This window comes from Nylanderia fulva, unplaced genomic scaffold, assembly GCF_048542155.1.
Source record: "Nylanderia fulva isolate GAGA-0341 unplaced genomic scaffold, ASM4854215v1 Scaffold26, whole genome shotgun sequence".
Classification (NCBI taxonomy): domain Eukaryota; kingdom Metazoa; phylum Arthropoda; class Insecta; order Hymenoptera; family Formicidae; genus Nylanderia; species Nylanderia fulva.
The window spans coordinates 1466766-1485898 of record NW_028190325.1 but is presented as its reverse complement, the minus strand read 5'-3'; the positions used below and the strand labels follow the sequence as shown (position 1 = coordinate 1485898).

At 35.2% G+C, this 19133-nt stretch overlaps 1 protein-coding gene across 1 annotated transcript; it reads right to left on the bottom strand.

Annotated features, from left to right (window-relative positions):
* Positions 1-16847: 16847 nt before the first annotated feature.
* Positions 16848-18514, bottom strand: LOC114939032 (ciliary microtubule-associated protein 2). The gene is made up of 5 exons (XM_029313257.2): positions 18346-18514; positions 17926-18070; positions 17739-17821; positions 17300-17447; positions 16848-17163 (listed from the first exon to the last, which is right to left on the bottom strand). The coding sequence occupies exons 1-5, from the start codon at positions 18512-18514 to the stop codon at positions 16848-16850; spliced, it is 861 nt and encodes a 286-aa protein (XP_029169090.2).
* Between the last annotated feature and the right edge of the window lie 619 nt (positions 18515-19133).

The following is a 19133-nucleotide window of genomic DNA, read 5'->3' as shown; positions in this document are numbered from 1 at the left end:
ATGACGTTTCGAATTGCAGTTTCAGCGGCGCAATAATTGTGTACATTTTTCGCGATCAATTTTTATCAGATTTTTAATAAATATTATTTTTTAATACACAGTTAGTAGAGTAGACAACGCATTTCCAATAATTTATAATATTTTGTATTCAATTGAATTTTTAAAAATATAAGTGTTCATCACGTAGACGTCATATTAAAATATGTCTTTAAGATGCCAATAAGATATCTTTAAGACGCGTCTTAAAGACATATTTTAATATGATGTCTAAAATATATCTCTCAGTAAGATTGGTCAGTAAGATTTGCTTCTTTCGGAACTCAAAAATGTCATTTAAGATATCTACGACCCAAATAACATCACGTCTAAAAACGGGACAGATGCATCTTATTCTTAAACGAAATTTTTGAATTTCGGAAGAAGCAAATCTTACTGAAAAGAATTTTTACCTGAAAATTATTCTAGACAACGCTAAAAATGCCCGGAACTATTTGTAGAAACTAGAAGAATAGAAGTTCTTGAATGGCTTCAATGGTTAGTTGCGGATATTTGTCATCGTCATTCTTTGTCTTCCTTACAAATGATTAATTGAAAACAAAACAAACGAGAAATATGTCATTATTTTTGTTGTCATTTAAAAACATTTTATTAAATTGCATAATAAATAATTTATTATCGAAATCCCCAAAAACTATCAAATTTGATTTGTCAAAAACTGTTTTCACAGAGTTTACACTTATTTATTTCGATGAAATCTCGCTTTAGATTTGCGCAAATCAGAAGTCAGATAATTCTGGCGAATAGCACAACGAATACTTCTGCGTCATTTCTGTATATGACAGCGGAGGGAACAGAGAGAGCGGAAAAGGAAGGAAGAAACGAGAGTGGCAGCAGAAACGAGCGAGAGGGAAAAAAGGAGGAAAGAAAAAGCCGGACACAGGTGGGTGTCGGCTTCGTTTGTAACACGAGAGGCGCGAATGTGACTACTTCGCCCTCTCCTTTCCTTCGTCCCTCTGCCATCACGAGGTCTTGAGGGGTGAAAGGAGAGCGGGATACTATACCACCCCCTCGGTTTCGGTTCGAGGCGGCGGTTCGTGCGTAAATTAAAAAGTTTTGTGTCCGGCCCGAAATTGAGATCGGAAAGTAATAGGCTTTAATGTTTACATAAGCCGCGAACGAAGGGCAAAGGTGGCATGCCACTTCCTTCGCACAGTGCCGTATGCATGGTAAGAATGTTGTATCAATCTGTTGTTTTGCATTTCTTCGACATGTATAAAGCGAAGCAGTGTGAATCAATCACGCAACGTCTCGAGAAATATTTTTATAAAATATATTTTAAAAAAAACGAAAGTTTAAAAAAAAAAATAGCTTAGTTTTATGCGAATAACTGTGTTTCTGTATAGTTTTATTATATTGACAGTTATGAATAATTGATTGTTAATTTCTATTAATCTTTAATTTTAAATGATGTGTTGAGGAAGGTTGAAAAAGGCAACCGAAACGTTCGAATTTATTTCTGTCTAATATTTTATGTTATAAATCTTTTTCCACAAATAAATATTAATGAAAGAACTTAATTAGCTCTTATTGCCTTTTATATGTACATTAATTTTTAAAGAGCTGTTACAAATTATATTAAAAAAAAACACTTTTATTTTTCAACAAACATTCAAATATAATCCTTGTTTAAGGAATATATAAATTATATATATGAATATATTCTTAAAATATATCCTGATTTGATTTCTCTAACAATTACATTAATGTTGAGGAGAAATAAGAATAAAACAAAGACCAAAAAGAAGTAGGGAAGCACAGTATTCCTTAGAGTTTTTCTATTATCAAAGATTTTTGACACATCGCACAATAATGCAAAATTTTTTTGAACAAGCAGTGAGACATTAAGGCCCGTATATTTTTGTATCAAATACGCGGCACGTATATGAATTAGGATCTGGTCTAAAGATGAAATTACTGATTTTATACGCTGTGTGTATGTGGGAGAAGTCATTTCTTCCTAATGTCTTGCTTCCTAATTTACACGTTTCTGTTCATGTTTTGCCCTCTTTACAGGGATTCGTTATGTATGAAAATTTTTTATATTTCTTACACATTTTTAAAAATATACATATATATATTTGCAATTTATATAATATTATTATCATAATATATTAGATCATAAAAATTGAAAAAATGAATAATAGAATATAAGAAGATTAATTAATTTTGTTCCAATGAAAAAACGTCACGCTCATCTTTATTGTAATCTATCCTCCTTCGCACATTTGCAGCTCGTTATTCTAACAGGACAACGTTTATCTTAGAACGAGATTACAGCTATTCATGGACGTGTATGTATGTATATATACATATACATATATAGTGGAGTAGGCCACGGGAGCAGCCTCGGGCCGCGAAGCTTTGTGTGAAGGTAAAAAGTAATCAAGCTTCTGGAATTGGTTTCGAAGAAAAATGAACGAATATGAAATTTTCCCCGTAAGCGCTCCACTGCTCGTAGACTTGGATAGAACAAAAAACCAACGACCACAATGCACCTCAATTTTTATTCCGCCTCCTTTTCCTTCGTTCCCTTTTCCTCTCCTTTCTCTCGCACAACGTGAAGTCTTTCTCGTCCTGTTCGTTCTTTTGGCGGCACCGCTACCTCCAACTTTATTCCTTTTTGCTCGGGACGCGAGGTCCCAGGATTCTTCGAGGTATGAATGAATCAGGACTTGGCCATCATTAATTAAACTTTCAAGCTACTGTCCATCTCAGCGCTGCTCAACTCGCGCTCCGAGAATCTTCTCTCTCTCTCTCTTTCTTGTAAATACTTCTGAGACTAGAAAGTACCCAATTCTTTGTAGAAGCTTCAAATAAATAGGACATGTCAATCTTATTTCAAAAGCCTTTATATTTTTATTTTTTTAAATCAGAGACTATCTCATACGAATACCATATTTTTAATTGTTCGGATATGATTTTATATTTGAATAATATTATTTATAGTATATATTATTGTATCAATATTACATTGATATTTTTAATCAATATATTTTTCAAGTTTGAAAAAAAAAACTGGAGTGTGATCAAAATTAACGATTTACTATTCTCTTATATAAAATAATTCTATTTATTATTATCTAGAAAGAGAGATCAATGACGAATAATATTAATGCAACGTTAATTTTTATAATATTGTTTTTTCATGAATTTTTTTCACAGACATGTCACAATACTTAGATAGGAATATCTCGCGGAATTATCTTCTTCTCGAGAAATGCGAGAGTTGAGTACCTGTACTCGACCAGATGCCGATAGCTGTAGGCTGTCGGTCGGCAGATGCACGTCTCATTGCATACAAGGATGCACCAGCACATACATATGATTATATGAAAGATGTGGAGGTCGTGAATGTAGTCAGAAAAACAGACTAAGCAAAAGAATCGTCGTTTGTGTATTATATAAGTACATTAATTTCTCGTTATATACATCTCGTCGTAGATTATTATATTTTTTACAAGAGAAAAAGACCGAGGGACAATATAAAAAAAAATAGATGAATATATTTGTTTGGCATAAATCATTATCTTTTTTTATCCTGAAAAGCAAGTCAAGTTATAAAAATTGTATAACGTAATTTTTTTCTTCTTTATCGTGGAATGTAGTATTATTGTCTGTTGTAAAATCTTTCCTATATATTTCTAACTTATCGTGCGCACATAATTCATCTTACATTCTACTGTTTCATTTTAATCACATATCACATGTTAAGATGTGTTATCTCACCTGATTTATATCACAACTCTAGAAAACAATTTCTACCGCGGACACTTGTTCAAGCAAGTGTAAAGAGGTATGACAGATCGGCGAACGCAGGTCGCAGTGATCAACGATGGCGAGGAAAGGTCTTTCCGGCGCGCTGACAAGCGAGGATAAAAGTTCGATAAGTCCGCCTATGATCAGCCGAGTATCAGGATATCGAGCGGATATAGTCGGGGCCCCATGTCAAAGAGCTTTGTTGTTCGAGAAATACAACGCCCGGCAAGAAGACATCGTAGAAAAAGAGCAGCAAGAAGAGAAGAAGAGGGCCCAAGCAGAGGAAGAGAAGGAAGAAAACACAGAAAGAGGAGGACGAGATATCCGCGTCGGCTCGATCAAGCGTCGATGACTACACAACTTTCCGTGGGTATGGACGAGTACCCTGGAGGGTCCCAAGAAATGGCGACCGAAGCGACCCCCTCTCTCCGGGCAAATTAGGTAAAAACAAAAACGCCGCCTCCCTCTTCGCTACTCGCGCGCTTTCTCATCTCGAGTCCGGTTGGACGAGCGAGAGGACTGACGCGGCAGCAAGAAGGTGTTGCGGGGCCCTTATTGTGCGCGGTAATGGGCCCGAAGTAATTAACCGAGCGCGGCTTCTTCCCTGTATCGCAGCCGCGGTTCAGGAAATAGGCGGCGAGGGCACCTTTCATAAGGGTGCCGATTTTCGCCCACGCGGACTCATCAAGGTAGCGCGACGTTCGATTCTACACGCTGCCTCCCTCTTATGCGAATCTCAGATGCCGGGATTTTGATTAGTCATGAGCCGATATCCAGAAAAAGTTCTCTATATGAAAGAATGTAGCTCATCTATATAGTTATCTTTTCTATAAATATCTAGATTAAAGCATCCAGATTATGGTATACGTGTATACCATATATGTCGCACGTTTCTTTTCGCGATGATTATTACGCGAATTTTGACGAAAAGTCCCCTGTTTCATCTCTCATATGTTTACAACTATTTCTTTCTTTCTCTTGGCCCGCTTTCTTTGCTTCACTTTGTTTGGATCGGGAACCGTTATCTCTCGGTGTGAACGGTTTTATTTCTTATTTTATCTTTAGAACCCCCAGGTCTCTTTCTCCATCTCAATTGCTTCCTGCGCGTCTTTCACCATTGAATCTATCATCTCTCTCTTCCTGACCGATGCAATTTATTTCTCTCACTCCTTCGTATATCACCTTCTCCCGTGACACACCCGCGAGATCTGCTAGTCCCCAATTTCTTCCCGCCACCTTCCCGCTTCTTCTCGTTTCGCTCGAGCCGAGATTTCTCCGTATATTAAATCCGGTAGCTAATTGCGATCCGACACGGCGCGATCGTAACGGCCAGATAACTCCCCGCGCACCATCGGTAAACAAATGATCCTCCGATCTTGCCGAGCGATCGTTTTAATTAACCGCGCCGGTCCCGATGACGTGGGCTGCTCGCATCTTCGCGCGTTATATTAAATCGTTGCTTCGTTACGCAAAAGTTATATCGCCATTTTTTACCAGTCGCACGGCCGAATAAAGATTGATCCACGTTGTAAACGACAACGACACGACATGATTAAAAAACACTGTCGGGCGTGTGCATGCGCATAATATCGGTATGTAAAGGTACAATAGTGTGGCAATTTTTTCATTTTCAAAATCACTTCACTTAGATTGGATTTTTGACAGTGTTTGAAAAATAATTATCGTTAAAAAACGTGTATTGCTTTATTATTAGAATATTTATTGGAAGAAAGAAATGATGGAGGTGCGCGAGTGACTTCGAGTTAGACGAGAAATTAAATTTTGAGAAAAAGAGAAAAGTTTTTCTTTAATTTACTCTATAAATAACTGTATGCGAAAAATTATTTCTCGATATGGGTCTCTAATATCGTAAGAGCATAATTGATATGCGGCTTCTATAATCTTATATCAAATTTAATGCGCTGTATGATATCTCTCGACAACCATGTTAAACCGATCATTCCTCTCTGTGGCACATATATTTATGTTTCACACTTAGTGTCACACGCGTGACTGTAATTCTTAATTTATCATCACATTATTTCTGTTTAGAATCACAATGTAACAACTCTGCATATTTCGGGCCGACAAGATTCATGATCAAACGCGTAAATTGGCCCGTTAAATATTGAACGCGTATACCTATCCGAAGTACGGATCAAGAAAAAATGGCGATGCACGTGCTCGAAAATAGCGGGGATGATTTGTCATTATCCGGATAGGTGGTGCATCATCTTCTGATCACCTTCTGGCGGCTCCTGTGTTACAGGGGACAGCGAGATAACCGCCATTGTTTGGGAAAAACTCGAGTGTATAAGCCGACGCGGGAATGAAAAAAGGTCCGCGAGAAGGAGATGATAGAGAAGATGATGGTCAAAGGAAAAGAGAGAAGGAGCGAGAAAAAAAGACAGAGCCGAGCGCTCGTTTGAGGTAGCCGCCGGCTCATTCACGTTTCGAAATGAGATCGGCGGCCTCCTTCACTCTCCGATCTATTTCTCCATCTTCCTCTTCATTCCGCGATACAGGATGCTGCGTGGCACCTTGCAGCGGCAGACCCTGTGTAGTGTGTACCCTCTTCCTTGAATGAGTCAAGGAACACCTTTTGGACGTTCCTATCTTAAATTTGTACATATAAGTTTATACGTCAAATCTGACATTATTTTGAACGGACATTTCTTCCATTATTTTACACCAATTATTAATTTACCAAAATTGATGGATTTAGATAATTAAGAGATTTAGCGATGATTTACTTAATAATGGATTTATACGTATATCTTCATTTACTTTATTCAATATACATTGAAACATAATTATTCTTCAGCGGAAAATTTCGACTTACAAAAGGCTATATTTATTCTAAGACACGTCTAAACTTGATTGTTCTAAGATGATGCAGCGAGTATCTCGCATTTTTATATCTCACGCTTCTTCCTCGCGATCATGACAATACCGGCGTGATCCATTTTCCGCGTCCATTGATCGAACGAACGGTAAAAAGCGCCGTCGCTGGTAGGAACGAACAAAGACGAGAGGATTGGCTTATTCGGTAGCGGGTAATGACGTCATTTCCCTGTCAGGCGTTTCCGGCGCAAATTAATTTATCAAGACGCCCGGACCGCGGCCCCATGACGATTCCGTCGCGTCGGGGCTGGCTGGACCAGCGCTACGAAATTACGAAATGCCTTTTTTGTTCGGCACCCTCCCTAAATTAGGACCCAATTGGTCCGCGTACGATCGACCCACGCGATGTCCCGCTGATTTCGCGATTTCGTGCATTCTCCGTCCCGAGAATTGGACCCTTCGCTCCCTTCGCGGCCTCGTCGAAGACAAATGAAACGCCGCGCCGGGCTAAAAAGCCGGCAAGATTAATGAAATCTAACGCACGTCGTGATTATAGCAAAATAGTTCAACATATCGAGTCTCTCGGAGTCGTGTATTATTTTTTATTCTCTCAATTCTTGCATTCTTTCAAAACTATATATATATTCCATTCTAATAAATAAACTATATTTTACATTCTGTATGTTAATCCACATTCTGTATACTTTTTTATTACACGTAAAGTAACTGTAAATAAATGACGAAGCCGCGGCGAGATCCGACGCGTCGTATCGATCAAAAGTCTGGATGTTTAGACAAGAATATCTCAATGCGCAAATTTTCGGCGGCGTGAAGTGGAAGGTGTTACTTGGCATTTTCACGGATGCTGTCAGGTGTGTAAACTGCTCCATCCGTGACTATAAATAAGCGAACCACGTGTCGTTGGCGGGACCGCGCGAGTCCACCTATTATTAGAGGCAATTAATGAGATACGCTTTCTGTACGGAATATATCCGTGGTAACGCGCGTTCGACTCGCCTATTTCGCCGTGGAAGCTTCCTACCCGCCTAATTTTGAGCGACTTTTACACGATGCGTCTTCGTAAGCATTGCCGGACTCTTCTTGTCGCGACTTCAACTCGAAATGATCCTAAAACGACGTCGCCTCTTAATCCTTTAATTATCATTCATGAAGATGAGGTGTTATAATTCAAGTTAATTGCAAAAAGTCGTCAAATCTTTTATCAAAAAAAAATTGCAAGCTTGCGTAAACGCGATTGCAATCAAGAACGATGTACATTTTATCGTCTGATTGTGAGTTTTGCTAGCGGAAGTCTCTCGAATCTTCGAGTTTCTCGAACGGACGTTTAAGAAGAGGAGAGAACGCTATTTTGACTGACGCAAACGTTAGTACGACAGGGAAATGTAAAACGGGCAAAAGACACTGCTATATAATTGGTTAGCGTATCTAAATACATTCTCCATCATCGCGACGCTTCGAGGAAGTCAAAGGAAATTTTACGAACGCGACAGCCGCGCTAATTGTGCATCGATTATTAAAGCACCTCGTCCGTATCACATTTATGTATTACGCGTAATTCCGTGACAAATCCGTAAACGCGTTGTGTTACACCAAATATTCCGTTGCAAAAATGTCAGCGCTAGAATTTATATTTATTATAATTGGATAGAAGAGATTTAATATTTTCATCTTCCATGTTATTCGTCTTTATAAATTAAAATCAAGAGATCTAGTAAAACCTATGTCAACCTATGTGTTTGATTTCCTAAAAAGAAAGAGGTCTATTTAATACCACAGCATTATTTATCGTTTTTGTAAACGAGCCTTGCTCAAACAATTCTATTTACGAAATATAAATAGGTAAAAGAATTTTAAAAAACATTTTTAACTATTTTGATGCAAATGTATTTCTCCGGGATATGTCAGAGTTCTGTGATGTGATAATTCATATATATATTTCTGTATTTTAGCATGAAAAAATAAATATTAAAAAGTGATCGCACACACCGCAAAAGATCACGTCCATTATAATTTTTTCATAAATTTATTAGCGGTAATAAATTAATTTTTTGTAGACATCACGGAATTTAGATTCGTTTTCCTTGGCAAAGATGTTACAATGTTAATCTTTTCATGAAAGAATTTGAAATTAAATTTAGGTTACTATAAGTGATAAAATGCTATACTGCGTTCTCTTCAAAGTTTCCTATGCATTAAAGTTATACTAAAATTGAAACAGTAATTTTTCAAATCTCATCTTCAACTTTCCATTTCAATCCCTTCAATCTCTTATTTCAACCCTCAATTTGAAACTCATAATATGTATATTGTACACGCGTAATATACCCTATAATCATATACATCTTTCAAGTGTATCTATATGCGGCCAGTATATGTATATAGCTGCATTATCGTAATATATAACGAAATGTCATTAACACAGTACAGAATATCGCAGTTGGCGGCTTCTCTCTCTCTTCGCGCGCAATTATCCGGTCGCGACACTGCAATTGCCGTGCAATTTCGTCCCTCTCTTCTTCACTCTCGCCACCCTGCAACAACCTCGTGCCCCACCGCGAGCAGGTGTGAAACAGTCAAAGGGAACCAAGTGTAGGCGTGACGGAAGGCGGGCTGACGAACCCCACTTCTCCGAAGCTGGACGATGAATTCTAAGACGTGGGTGTTTCGATTCCTCTTGATCGTCTTGGTTTTACAGAGAAAAGTCGCCGAAGAGGAGCACCAATCTTCTCTCTCCCCCTTTCACCCCTTGGCCATCAATTTTTTTTATCTCGTGGTTTGGAACCTCTTAGCGAAGATCTTCGCCTTGCTGAGCTTCGCACTTCTTCCGGATGCAGCTCGTCAATAGCGAGAAAGTTTCCTCGGCTGATCGTCGCCATTAACGGCGCCATTTTGAAATATCGAGATTGTAAGAGCGTGTGTTAGGATCGTAAATTGTTGAAGATTCTGTAGAGTCAAAAATTATAAGTCCCGGTATAATCAGAGTTGCACATTGGAAACACTGTTATATCTTATCCTCGACAGTTAATCTATTATAACGCATTCCTGTTATGAGTGTCTAATTTTTTCTTTTTTTAATACCGATAAAACATTAGCCTGTATACGAGAGAGAACTGTGTTCATTCATCAAAAGAAAATTTAATCAACATCTAGCAATAAATAAACTTTTTTACATTACCCTTTCTTGCTATTCTCGCGTTTAGAATGAAAAACAGAATGGAATAAAATAGAAAAAAAAGAGACCAATTGCGTGTAATAAAATATGGAAAATACACAGAACAAGTACAAATAAAATTTCGAAACAATGATAAGAAAAATGAAAATTTCTTAACTCAATAGTTAATAATTTCCTGATGAGAATTTCAATTCTCTACAACCGAAACTGACATAGCTCTCACGTAAAGTGCACGAAATATGTACCCACGTGTGATACGCCGCATGTTATTTTACGATCACTCTTCTGTATAAATACGATCAAAGGTGGAACGATGTTTGCTAAATCCGAATTGAAATACGGCACGAGAGGTGCGATCGCGCGGTATCCTCAAAGGGACCTTCCACCTGGCTAGGAAATACGACTTCCTTATTTCCTCTTTGTCTTATTTTTTTCGCTTTCACAAAGCGCCGTACGTCAAATGTGCATATGGCAAGTCGAAGCGGAGAAGAAAGAACAAAAATCACACGCCAAGAGGAGAGAGAAGCTTGCGAGAAGCGGCATGAGCTTTTGTGGCGGGGACTGCGCGTGTAAAAAAGTCATAAATCTCGAAATTTTCCGTATGTCGCGTGCATATTGCACGGCACAACGCCGTTTAAACGTCGCCTTTATCGAATCGATAAATCAAATTTGCCAAATCAACTATCGATCGTAACACGTAGACGCGATGGCGCGCGACCTTTCCGTGGAATTTTTATATATGCCGCATAGTTAATTATTCTAAAATTATATTCTTTAGAAAAAAATGAATGATTGAATAAATTCCAAAATAATTTTATTAATTAATGAAACCCAAAATAAATTAATTTTTTAAAGAGAGATTGCGCTTGCTTTTTCATTCCCTACTTAATAAAATTTCGAACACATATAATTATTCCCAAAATCTAATAGCGACAAAATAAAATTTAATCATAACCAATAAGCGTTGATTTATTATAATAGATTGAAATCGACATAACTTTGTTGAAACGTTTAACTTTAATGTGAGAAGACGTCCTGGAGGTTAACGATTATATAAAAGATTATCTTACCACTTTTCCCTTTTCTTATATAGAAAATGAGGCGTAAAAAGAAATCGAAAAAAGAATGAAATGACACGCGCTTGTTGTCACAAAAGACATAAAGAGTTTCCCTAACACTTTGTAGGATGAATGTTTTACAAGTCCTGAATGCAGTGCGAATAAGTTTAACAATAAGTATTTACATTCTTCAAAAGGTTTTTCTTCGTCTAATTTTTTATTTCTTATTATCGATCATTCATTATTAAAGATCGTACATGTAAAGGCTTCCGCAGGCTTTTTTTCAGGAGGGGGGCATGATTCAAAATGTTACTTTCAAAATTATAACACTTATATAGACTTTGAAATGTGTTTTCTTAAAGATTAGCCAGAGATTGGCAAGATCGCACAATTTGGACTTTTTTTTATTTAAAAGGAGAAATGCTTAATTTTTTGCTGCTTTCAAAGAACGAGGGAACACAAATGCCCTCTCTTGGTTCCTCTCGCTTATATGCATATGTATGCTATTAATTATAAAATTAATTTAATCGAAAAATTTTTCTTCAGATCGAACTATTAATAAATTAAATTGCAACAATAATAATGTTCAAAAAAATATTTTCTCTAACTCTTAAAAACAGAGTATATCGTATGATTTATGGCAATCTGTGATGGCGTTTCTACGGTGTACATTACGACCTCTATTTAGCATCGTAAGTCACAGGCGGCACAATGGCGACACATTAACCGTGTAGATGCTGTAAGATAGGTTTGATGTCACGCGATCCTTCGAGGATTCACAATACATGCGCGTATAAAGGTGAGCGTAATATAGCGGGGCTACCGATGTTGCGGCATCTTTTAAACTTCGCCCCATCGTCGTTTTCGAAACCCTGACTCGACAAATTTTTTTTACGGCAATTCTCTTGCGAGATAGATGAGAGAGCAGACGGATATCATCTCTCTCTCTTGTTACCGTTACCGCAATAATGATCCATTTTTACGACCTATACGTGGCAATTTACGCGCGAAATTATCCGCACGGGCAGTGTGAAGATAACAGTTTGTAAAACTAACGTAATTAATCATTTCTCTGTTATTATTATATTGTATCCTAAGAGAATACGCGCATATCTTCTCTAGGATGTGAAGTAAATTACTTCCTTTTCCTTATAAATGAGATTCTAATTATTATTTGATTATGCAGTACGCGTAATAACTATTTTTTTTTTACACAAGAATATCAATGTCCGCGTACTCTGCACACAAATTGAAGATACATATTATGAGTTTCAAACTGAGGGTCGAAATAGGAGGTTGAAGGGGGTTGAACTTATCACAGCGTTATATAAAGATTGGAAAATCACTGTTCCAATTTTTGTATAATTTTAATGCATAGGAAAATTTGAAAGAAACAGTACAGTATTTATTATTTATTATACCTGTAGTAACTAAAGCGATTTGACTTCAAATTCTTTCATGAAAAGATTAACATTTTTGTCGAAGAAAATGAGTCTACACTCCGTGGCGTCTACAAAAAAAAACGTTACTAATAAATTTATTAAAAAATATAATAGACGCCACTAATCTTTTATAGTGGAAATCATTTGCATTAAAGCAAAACGGTGGAAATCATTTGCGTTAAAGCAAAATATTCGTTTGAGATTGACGATGTACTTAACGACGTTATCATAATTCGGCAGTCGGTGTTATTATTTAAATATACGACGGCCATCGAATTGTCGTCGAGTCGTAATAATAAAAATAAGAATCGTCAACGTAAGATTGATCAATAAACTGTCGCTCTCCGTCGTCCGCAATTTAATATTAATATGTTATCGGGAGTCGTTGAGACGTGTCAAAGCGTACAAACGAAGAGAGCGCTCCTTATATACCTATATGTATAACTATATTTCCATCGCCGAAAAATTATATTCTTCCATTATCTTTACTATTACGCCTATTAAATGCACCTACATGCTATACGTCTCGAACTTCCAATTGGATCGCCTACGAATTTAATTGGACGTAACGACTCGACGCTACTGATTAATTTCGCGCGACGTGTTCAGCATTCGTGTTATTCGTTCAAAACTGTCTGCATTTATTGCCTGTATATGTTCGCATGCGCTTAAATTATTCTTCTTTTTTCAAAATATTTTTGCGCAATAGAATTCGAGAAGACTGGTGAAAACAAGAATAATTTTTTTCGATAATTACTGTCAAACCAAAAGTTTTCTTGCGGCAAGATATGTGTATATATTGTAATTTAAGAAGATCCGTGAAAAAAATAGAATTTTCTCAATTATATTATAAGATAATTACTGTAGAAGTTTTCATAAGGGAGAAAGGGAAAATTCTACTCTATATCTTATTGTTCCTCGACTTAAGTACTTTATCATTAACTTAAAAGTTGTGTGAGAAATGCTTTGCTTTATGAAAGATTTATTGTATCATTATATATATTTTCAAATTTGAGGCAACTCTTCATAGGATAGAAAATGATAAAGGATTAAATAATTGGAAAAATGATGACTGAAAAAGAACTATTATTATTAAAAGATTGAAGATTTATCTGTATCATCGTATTTTTTCATTGATAATTAAGTCGCCTCTTCGCACTTTTACAATTCGTCGATTCTTTTACGATCTTATCACACACGAGCGTCCAAAAATAAATGGAAAATCTCGCGAAAAATAAGAGAAAGAAAAATATAAGCTCTCCTAATTCGCGGTTTTATGTGCGGTCTTCTGATACTATATATGTAGCTAGTACCGAAATTTGTCGCGGCGGTTCATAGCTATCCTTCCACCCCGCAGCTGTTTAACCAGCTGTAACGTATCACACCTTCACCCTCGATGGCGGCCTTTTGGGCGCGGGCGAGGCACCCGATGGGACGGAATTTTTTCACAAAAGGCACGTGTGCATCGATAATTTACTGTGCATAGTGCGTGACCGCCGCTTCCGTTCGATCAAGTTTCCACTTATATTCACTTCAGCAATGTATTTTTGTATAGATTTGGACTCATCTTTTTATACATATGTTTTATCTACATTAACTTCTAATTTTTTAATCGACAATAAAAAGTTAATTTTAGTGTTTTCCATATGAATTATTTCTTCTTAATTGAATTTCGAAGAATAATGTCTCATCATTAGCCATGAATGGATTCGTTGGTCTTCTTTCCGTTTTCCCCATTCTAATAAAACTAATTGCGGCCTTGAAAATCCAAGTCAGGTATCATTTTGTGCAGGAACTCTCAAATATCCTGTCTAGAAAAATTATACGTTTCGAATTTTTGTGAACAATCAATAACAATGTATTGTATGAGATGTTCAACGATAACGTTATTTCAGTCTATAAAGTCTTGGTGTGAGAGGTAGACGTCATTGTGAGAAGTTGAAAAAAAGCGAAGAAAGAGCATGCTTGTGGTTCGCATTATTTTGAAAAAGCTTAAGGTCACTGGGTCTTTGGGTTAATATTGCTAGCGGGTGGTCCATATAAATATCAAAAGGGCGCGTGCCTGTTCAATTTTACTTTAGAGAAAGTCTTTTTTAAATCAGATGGGATGCAAAAGTTAACGATGTTAAAGAAAAGAAAACGAATAAGGAAAGACCAAGCAGAATTGAAATATAACTATATGTTAAATTTATTTTTTTAACAGTGAGACAAAAAGAGAAAGAAAAAAAAGAAATTATATAACACTCTTTGAAAGTATTTATCTTGGTGATTTACGAGATTAGAAAATCCTGTCATTTGAAAGAAAACTAAAGCAAAAAATAGAGCAAGGTCTTGGCTTGCCACGCGACACGTACAAGAACAAAAGAGAACGCATAATAAACAATGTTTTAAGACGTTCCACAAAGCATTTATGGACCATTCGCGAGACAGAATTAAGATGTTTTCAAAATGTTTGGAAGTATTCTGACAAAAATCACATGTGATATATAATACTCCGACGAATAAATTTCAATTTCTAAAGTCTTGTATACATGATACTGAAACTTTGCCTATGTTCTTAAATCGAGAAATGTGTAGACAATAAAACTACCATACTTTTCTGTAAAAGCTGCAAATTAATTGGCTACAAGTACATTCTCGGTCCAAGAATTTAGATCAAATTCTAACATCGTGTACACAAGACTTAAGAATCTATCGATAACTTGTACAAAACATCATTCAAAAATAAAGATAGATAGAAAAAAAAGCAGAACAAAAATTGAATAAGAAAAAGAAACAAAAAAAGAAGATTAATTAAATTAAAATTGTTTTAAAAAATATATCTAAAAGGATTACATATATAATTCTTATAGATATCTCTTTAAACAATTTTAATTTTATGTATATATATATATATATATATATATACACATGAAAAATATTATAAATTATAAAATAATTTTGATAGAATCTTTTGATAGACTCTTTGTTACATAAAAAAAATTTTTTTAAATTTACGAAATACATGATTTAAAGATTATATAGAATGTGTATAGCATAGTTATAAATAAACTAACAAAGATTAATAAGGCACAAGTCATAACATAGAATAAATTGTTTAATCTTAAGTTTTATTTTCAAGATAGAAAAATTATTGTCTATATTGTAAAAATTTTATATTGTCGTGTTACATATCTATCATTTGCAACATACAAGTTTAATGACATGAATCTTACGAGAGACACGTCGGCGTCGACCGTAAATTAGAAAGCTATTAACGCCTAATATTGCGTCCCAATTAATTCGCCCTTGTAACTAATGTTAACGTCCCATACGACAGAGAGCCGCGTGGAATTCGCCTATATGGGAACGCATATATATACTAGAGGTGTCAGTTGCTCCGTGAAATCCTCCATCAATCTACAAAATTATCCGCCATATGGTACGCTGCGAGAAATTTTCCTCATTTTTTTCTCTTACGCACGAGCGAGATATTTCCGGTTCTCTATTTAAATATACGCGTGAGATCTCTTCCTGAGATTCTTGCATATTTAGATACGTCTATAATTTATACCAAAAAATTCTTTCTCGCACGTACATATATGTGTTTGCTATTTTATCATAAAAAAACTGATTGTTTTTACTTTTTAATACACACGTACAAATTTAATTGCTTAAAAATAATTTACCAAATTCATGTGTCGCGTTAGAAATATGTTAAATTTTTGAAATCAAAGTATCTTCTTTCTTTTCTTTTATTAATTTCCGCGTTATACTAATTTAAGTTGTACAAATGCGATGGTTGCTGCTGCTGCAGATGCAGCGATTTTTCATTCAATCTAATAAATTTTGCCTCCTTTATTGCGATAATTAAGACCGGGGCGTAGCTCAATAAACGAATGACGTGAGCGGTAAGGGTTTGAATGAAAGGGGCGGTCGTTGAAAAACGATTAAATACAATTACGTGCGTCCAGTGTGGCTGGAAGATGCGCCTGCGTATATAGCCGGTTCAAAGTTCGTAGCATACGTATGAATTATGCATTCGGTGCAGCCGGGATAATCACTCAGGTGCATAATTATCTTAGGGAGTTCCCCTGTTACCATTTTCCAACTGGCACGAAATCTCACACCTCTCTCGCACTGAAGGAACACCGTCGAAGGAAAAACGACGAATCGACAGATCACTCCAACTGTACTATGATAGGATTGTTAGATTTTTAAATTAGCATAGAAGAATCGACCTCATTACACACGAACACAGGTTATATTACAGGTCATTATCGCGATTCGTGTAGATTTCACATCAAAGCAGTTTTTGATGATCGATAAAAAGTTGCGATAAAATTAATTCTATATGTAAAATTTTATATTAATATACTTTTATAAATATATTTTGATTTTAATTATAAATAATAAACTCAATTTTCTTCAATGCTATTAAAGATTTTATTTATATCAAGAATTTATATATCAATAATAACTTGTTTTATATTATTATGCCTGCAGAAATATTGATTAAAAATCGCTGTATGACGGAATATCCGCAAGGATCGTTCTGGGCACTTTGCTCTTAAAAACGTATGTCCATCCATGTCCTTTTATACGATAATCTTGTTTAATCTTATATCTCCCTGGTCTAGGAAAAATATAAGAATCGCTTGGTGGACGCGGCCGTACAAACTCTATGTTGCTGTCGAAGGGATATTTTTTGAGTGTACTCGGTTTCCGCAGCGTCCGAGGATCGTAATGTCCAGGCCCTGGTTCCTCGGGGTCCTTGTAACACGTACTGATATATTGTAACATGAATCTTGTAACCGGTTTCTTTGTAAATCTTTAAGAGATTCTTTTTTTATTGGAGAGAAATGTTGTATTTGTCGCATTGAATATATAATAAGTATATAAGAGTGTTATAATTAGAATGCATTTTATGTCTTATTCTTTTTTATTTCTATAATTTATTTTAATACCTAGAAGTCCTAGACCAGTTCCCTTTAAAATAGTTGCATTTGTTCGAAAGCTTTTCCATTTCATCTGGCAATTTTCGCGGCCAATCACCGTAATCTTTTGATTTCGAATGCGTCCAATATCCTTTGATAGTAGTCTCATCTCTCGGTCCTCAAGTTAATTTATAGTTTATATATATTCGATATATATATAATTAATATTTTAATTTAATTTTGAAGTTTTTTATTTTATACATATATATATATATATATATATATATATATATATATACAATAAATGTATATCATAAGAAAAGATAAAAATACAAAATAACGTATATCGATAACAAGATTTTCTAAATGACATCTACGCTATTTGTCAGTCAGAGAGAATTATAAAAAATTAATTCGTATGCTATATTTTAATTTATATAAATTTAAAAAAAATATTATTTTAATATACCTGTAAAGAGATCGTAAGGTCCTCTTTTGCTCGTCATTTTTTCGAGAAAGATTTGTAATGAGGCCGGATGCTTTACGCTGTACCTATTATGTGAAAATCGATTCTTTTGCCATTTTAAAAGTCATGAAAAAATATAAATAAGAGATATGGTTTAAAAGAATGTGGTAACATTTTAAAGACTTTTTACCTAGTACATGGTAAAGACCAACTTTTTAGAGTTTCTTGGAATCTAGGTATCAGACCATCAAACTCAAAAGAAGGTGTAGAAGAATAACCTTTCAGCCTCTTCTGGTCCAAGTAATAATAAGGATTATGCGTTTGAAGTGTGTATCCTTCAGAAGAATATTAATATAAAGATGAATAAAAATTATAAAGAAATATTTAAAAAAGAAATTGATAATCACATTAATACACAAATTAATTGTTAATTTAAATTTAGATAAAATAAAATCTTAGATTTTATTTATATATATTAAATTTATATATGATCTGTGATAAAAAGGTAGAAATCTGTGATATAAAGATAGAAATATATTCTAAAAAAATTTATTTTTTAATCCTGCATTGGGATAATTCTATTATTCTCTAAAAGACTAACTTTATTGACCTGGACCAGGGGTGATGGATTTATAACTCGATTGAAACCGCGGGACGGTTCCAAAAGCGACATCCCTTTGCAAACTTTTACAAGGTGCCATCAATACATTCTCTGGCCAACGAATTATCTCATGACTTCCGGGTCCATGTTCAGTTCTCAAGCTTTTCTGGACCACCATTGTTGCAGAGAATTCTTTCGTTTCTTGTTGTCTTTCCCAACTGCATTGTAATTTCTTTGCTTTACCTCTTTCTAAAAACTCTTTCGTACTATATCGAAATAAAAATAATTAAATTCGATCTTTACCTAATAGCTAAAGACTTGCGCTCGATTGGCCGAGGATTGTAAGAACCAACGGCTGGAGAAGTTGTTGCATATGATTTTAATTTAGGATGCAAACCCAGATAGCTGTTTAACTTCGATCCACTATTAAAGGGCGGATGTGGTTTCTTTCTTCGTGGTATCAGACACTGACAACGCCATTTATAGCAACAACGACACAATCGGAAGCTCTTAGTTTCGTACTTTTGTGGCATTTTTAAAATTTAACTATTGTAAATGATTAAAAGTAGAATATTTATTAAAAATTTAAAGACGCAAATGAATATAACAAATGTAAGAAAATTTTATATATGTATATATTATAAATATCACTTATATTTAGATATTTTTCAATATATAATTTTCAAACATTTTTACAAGAAATCTTTTCTTTAGTTTAGGTTAAAAAAAGGGAGAAAGTTCAGGTTAAACAAGGGTGCAAATAATTGTGTAACGAATTGTAACAACGTTCAGATGAT

Excerpts from the sequence above, each read along its gene's own strand:
- LOC114939032 (XM_029313257.2), bottom strand. The coding sequence starts at position 18,514 with ATGGTGGTCCAGAAAAGCTTGAGAACTGAACATGGACCCGGAAGTCAT. Across the intron at positions 17,448-17,738 it reads ACCTTACGATCTCTTTACAG|GACCGAGAGATGAGACTACT; the intron begins GTATATTAAAAT and ends AATTAACTTGAG. Across the intron at positions 17,164-17,299 it reads AACTGGTCTAGGACTTCTAG|ATTTACAAAGAAACCGGTTA; the intron begins GTATTAAAATAA and ends AATCTCTTAAAG.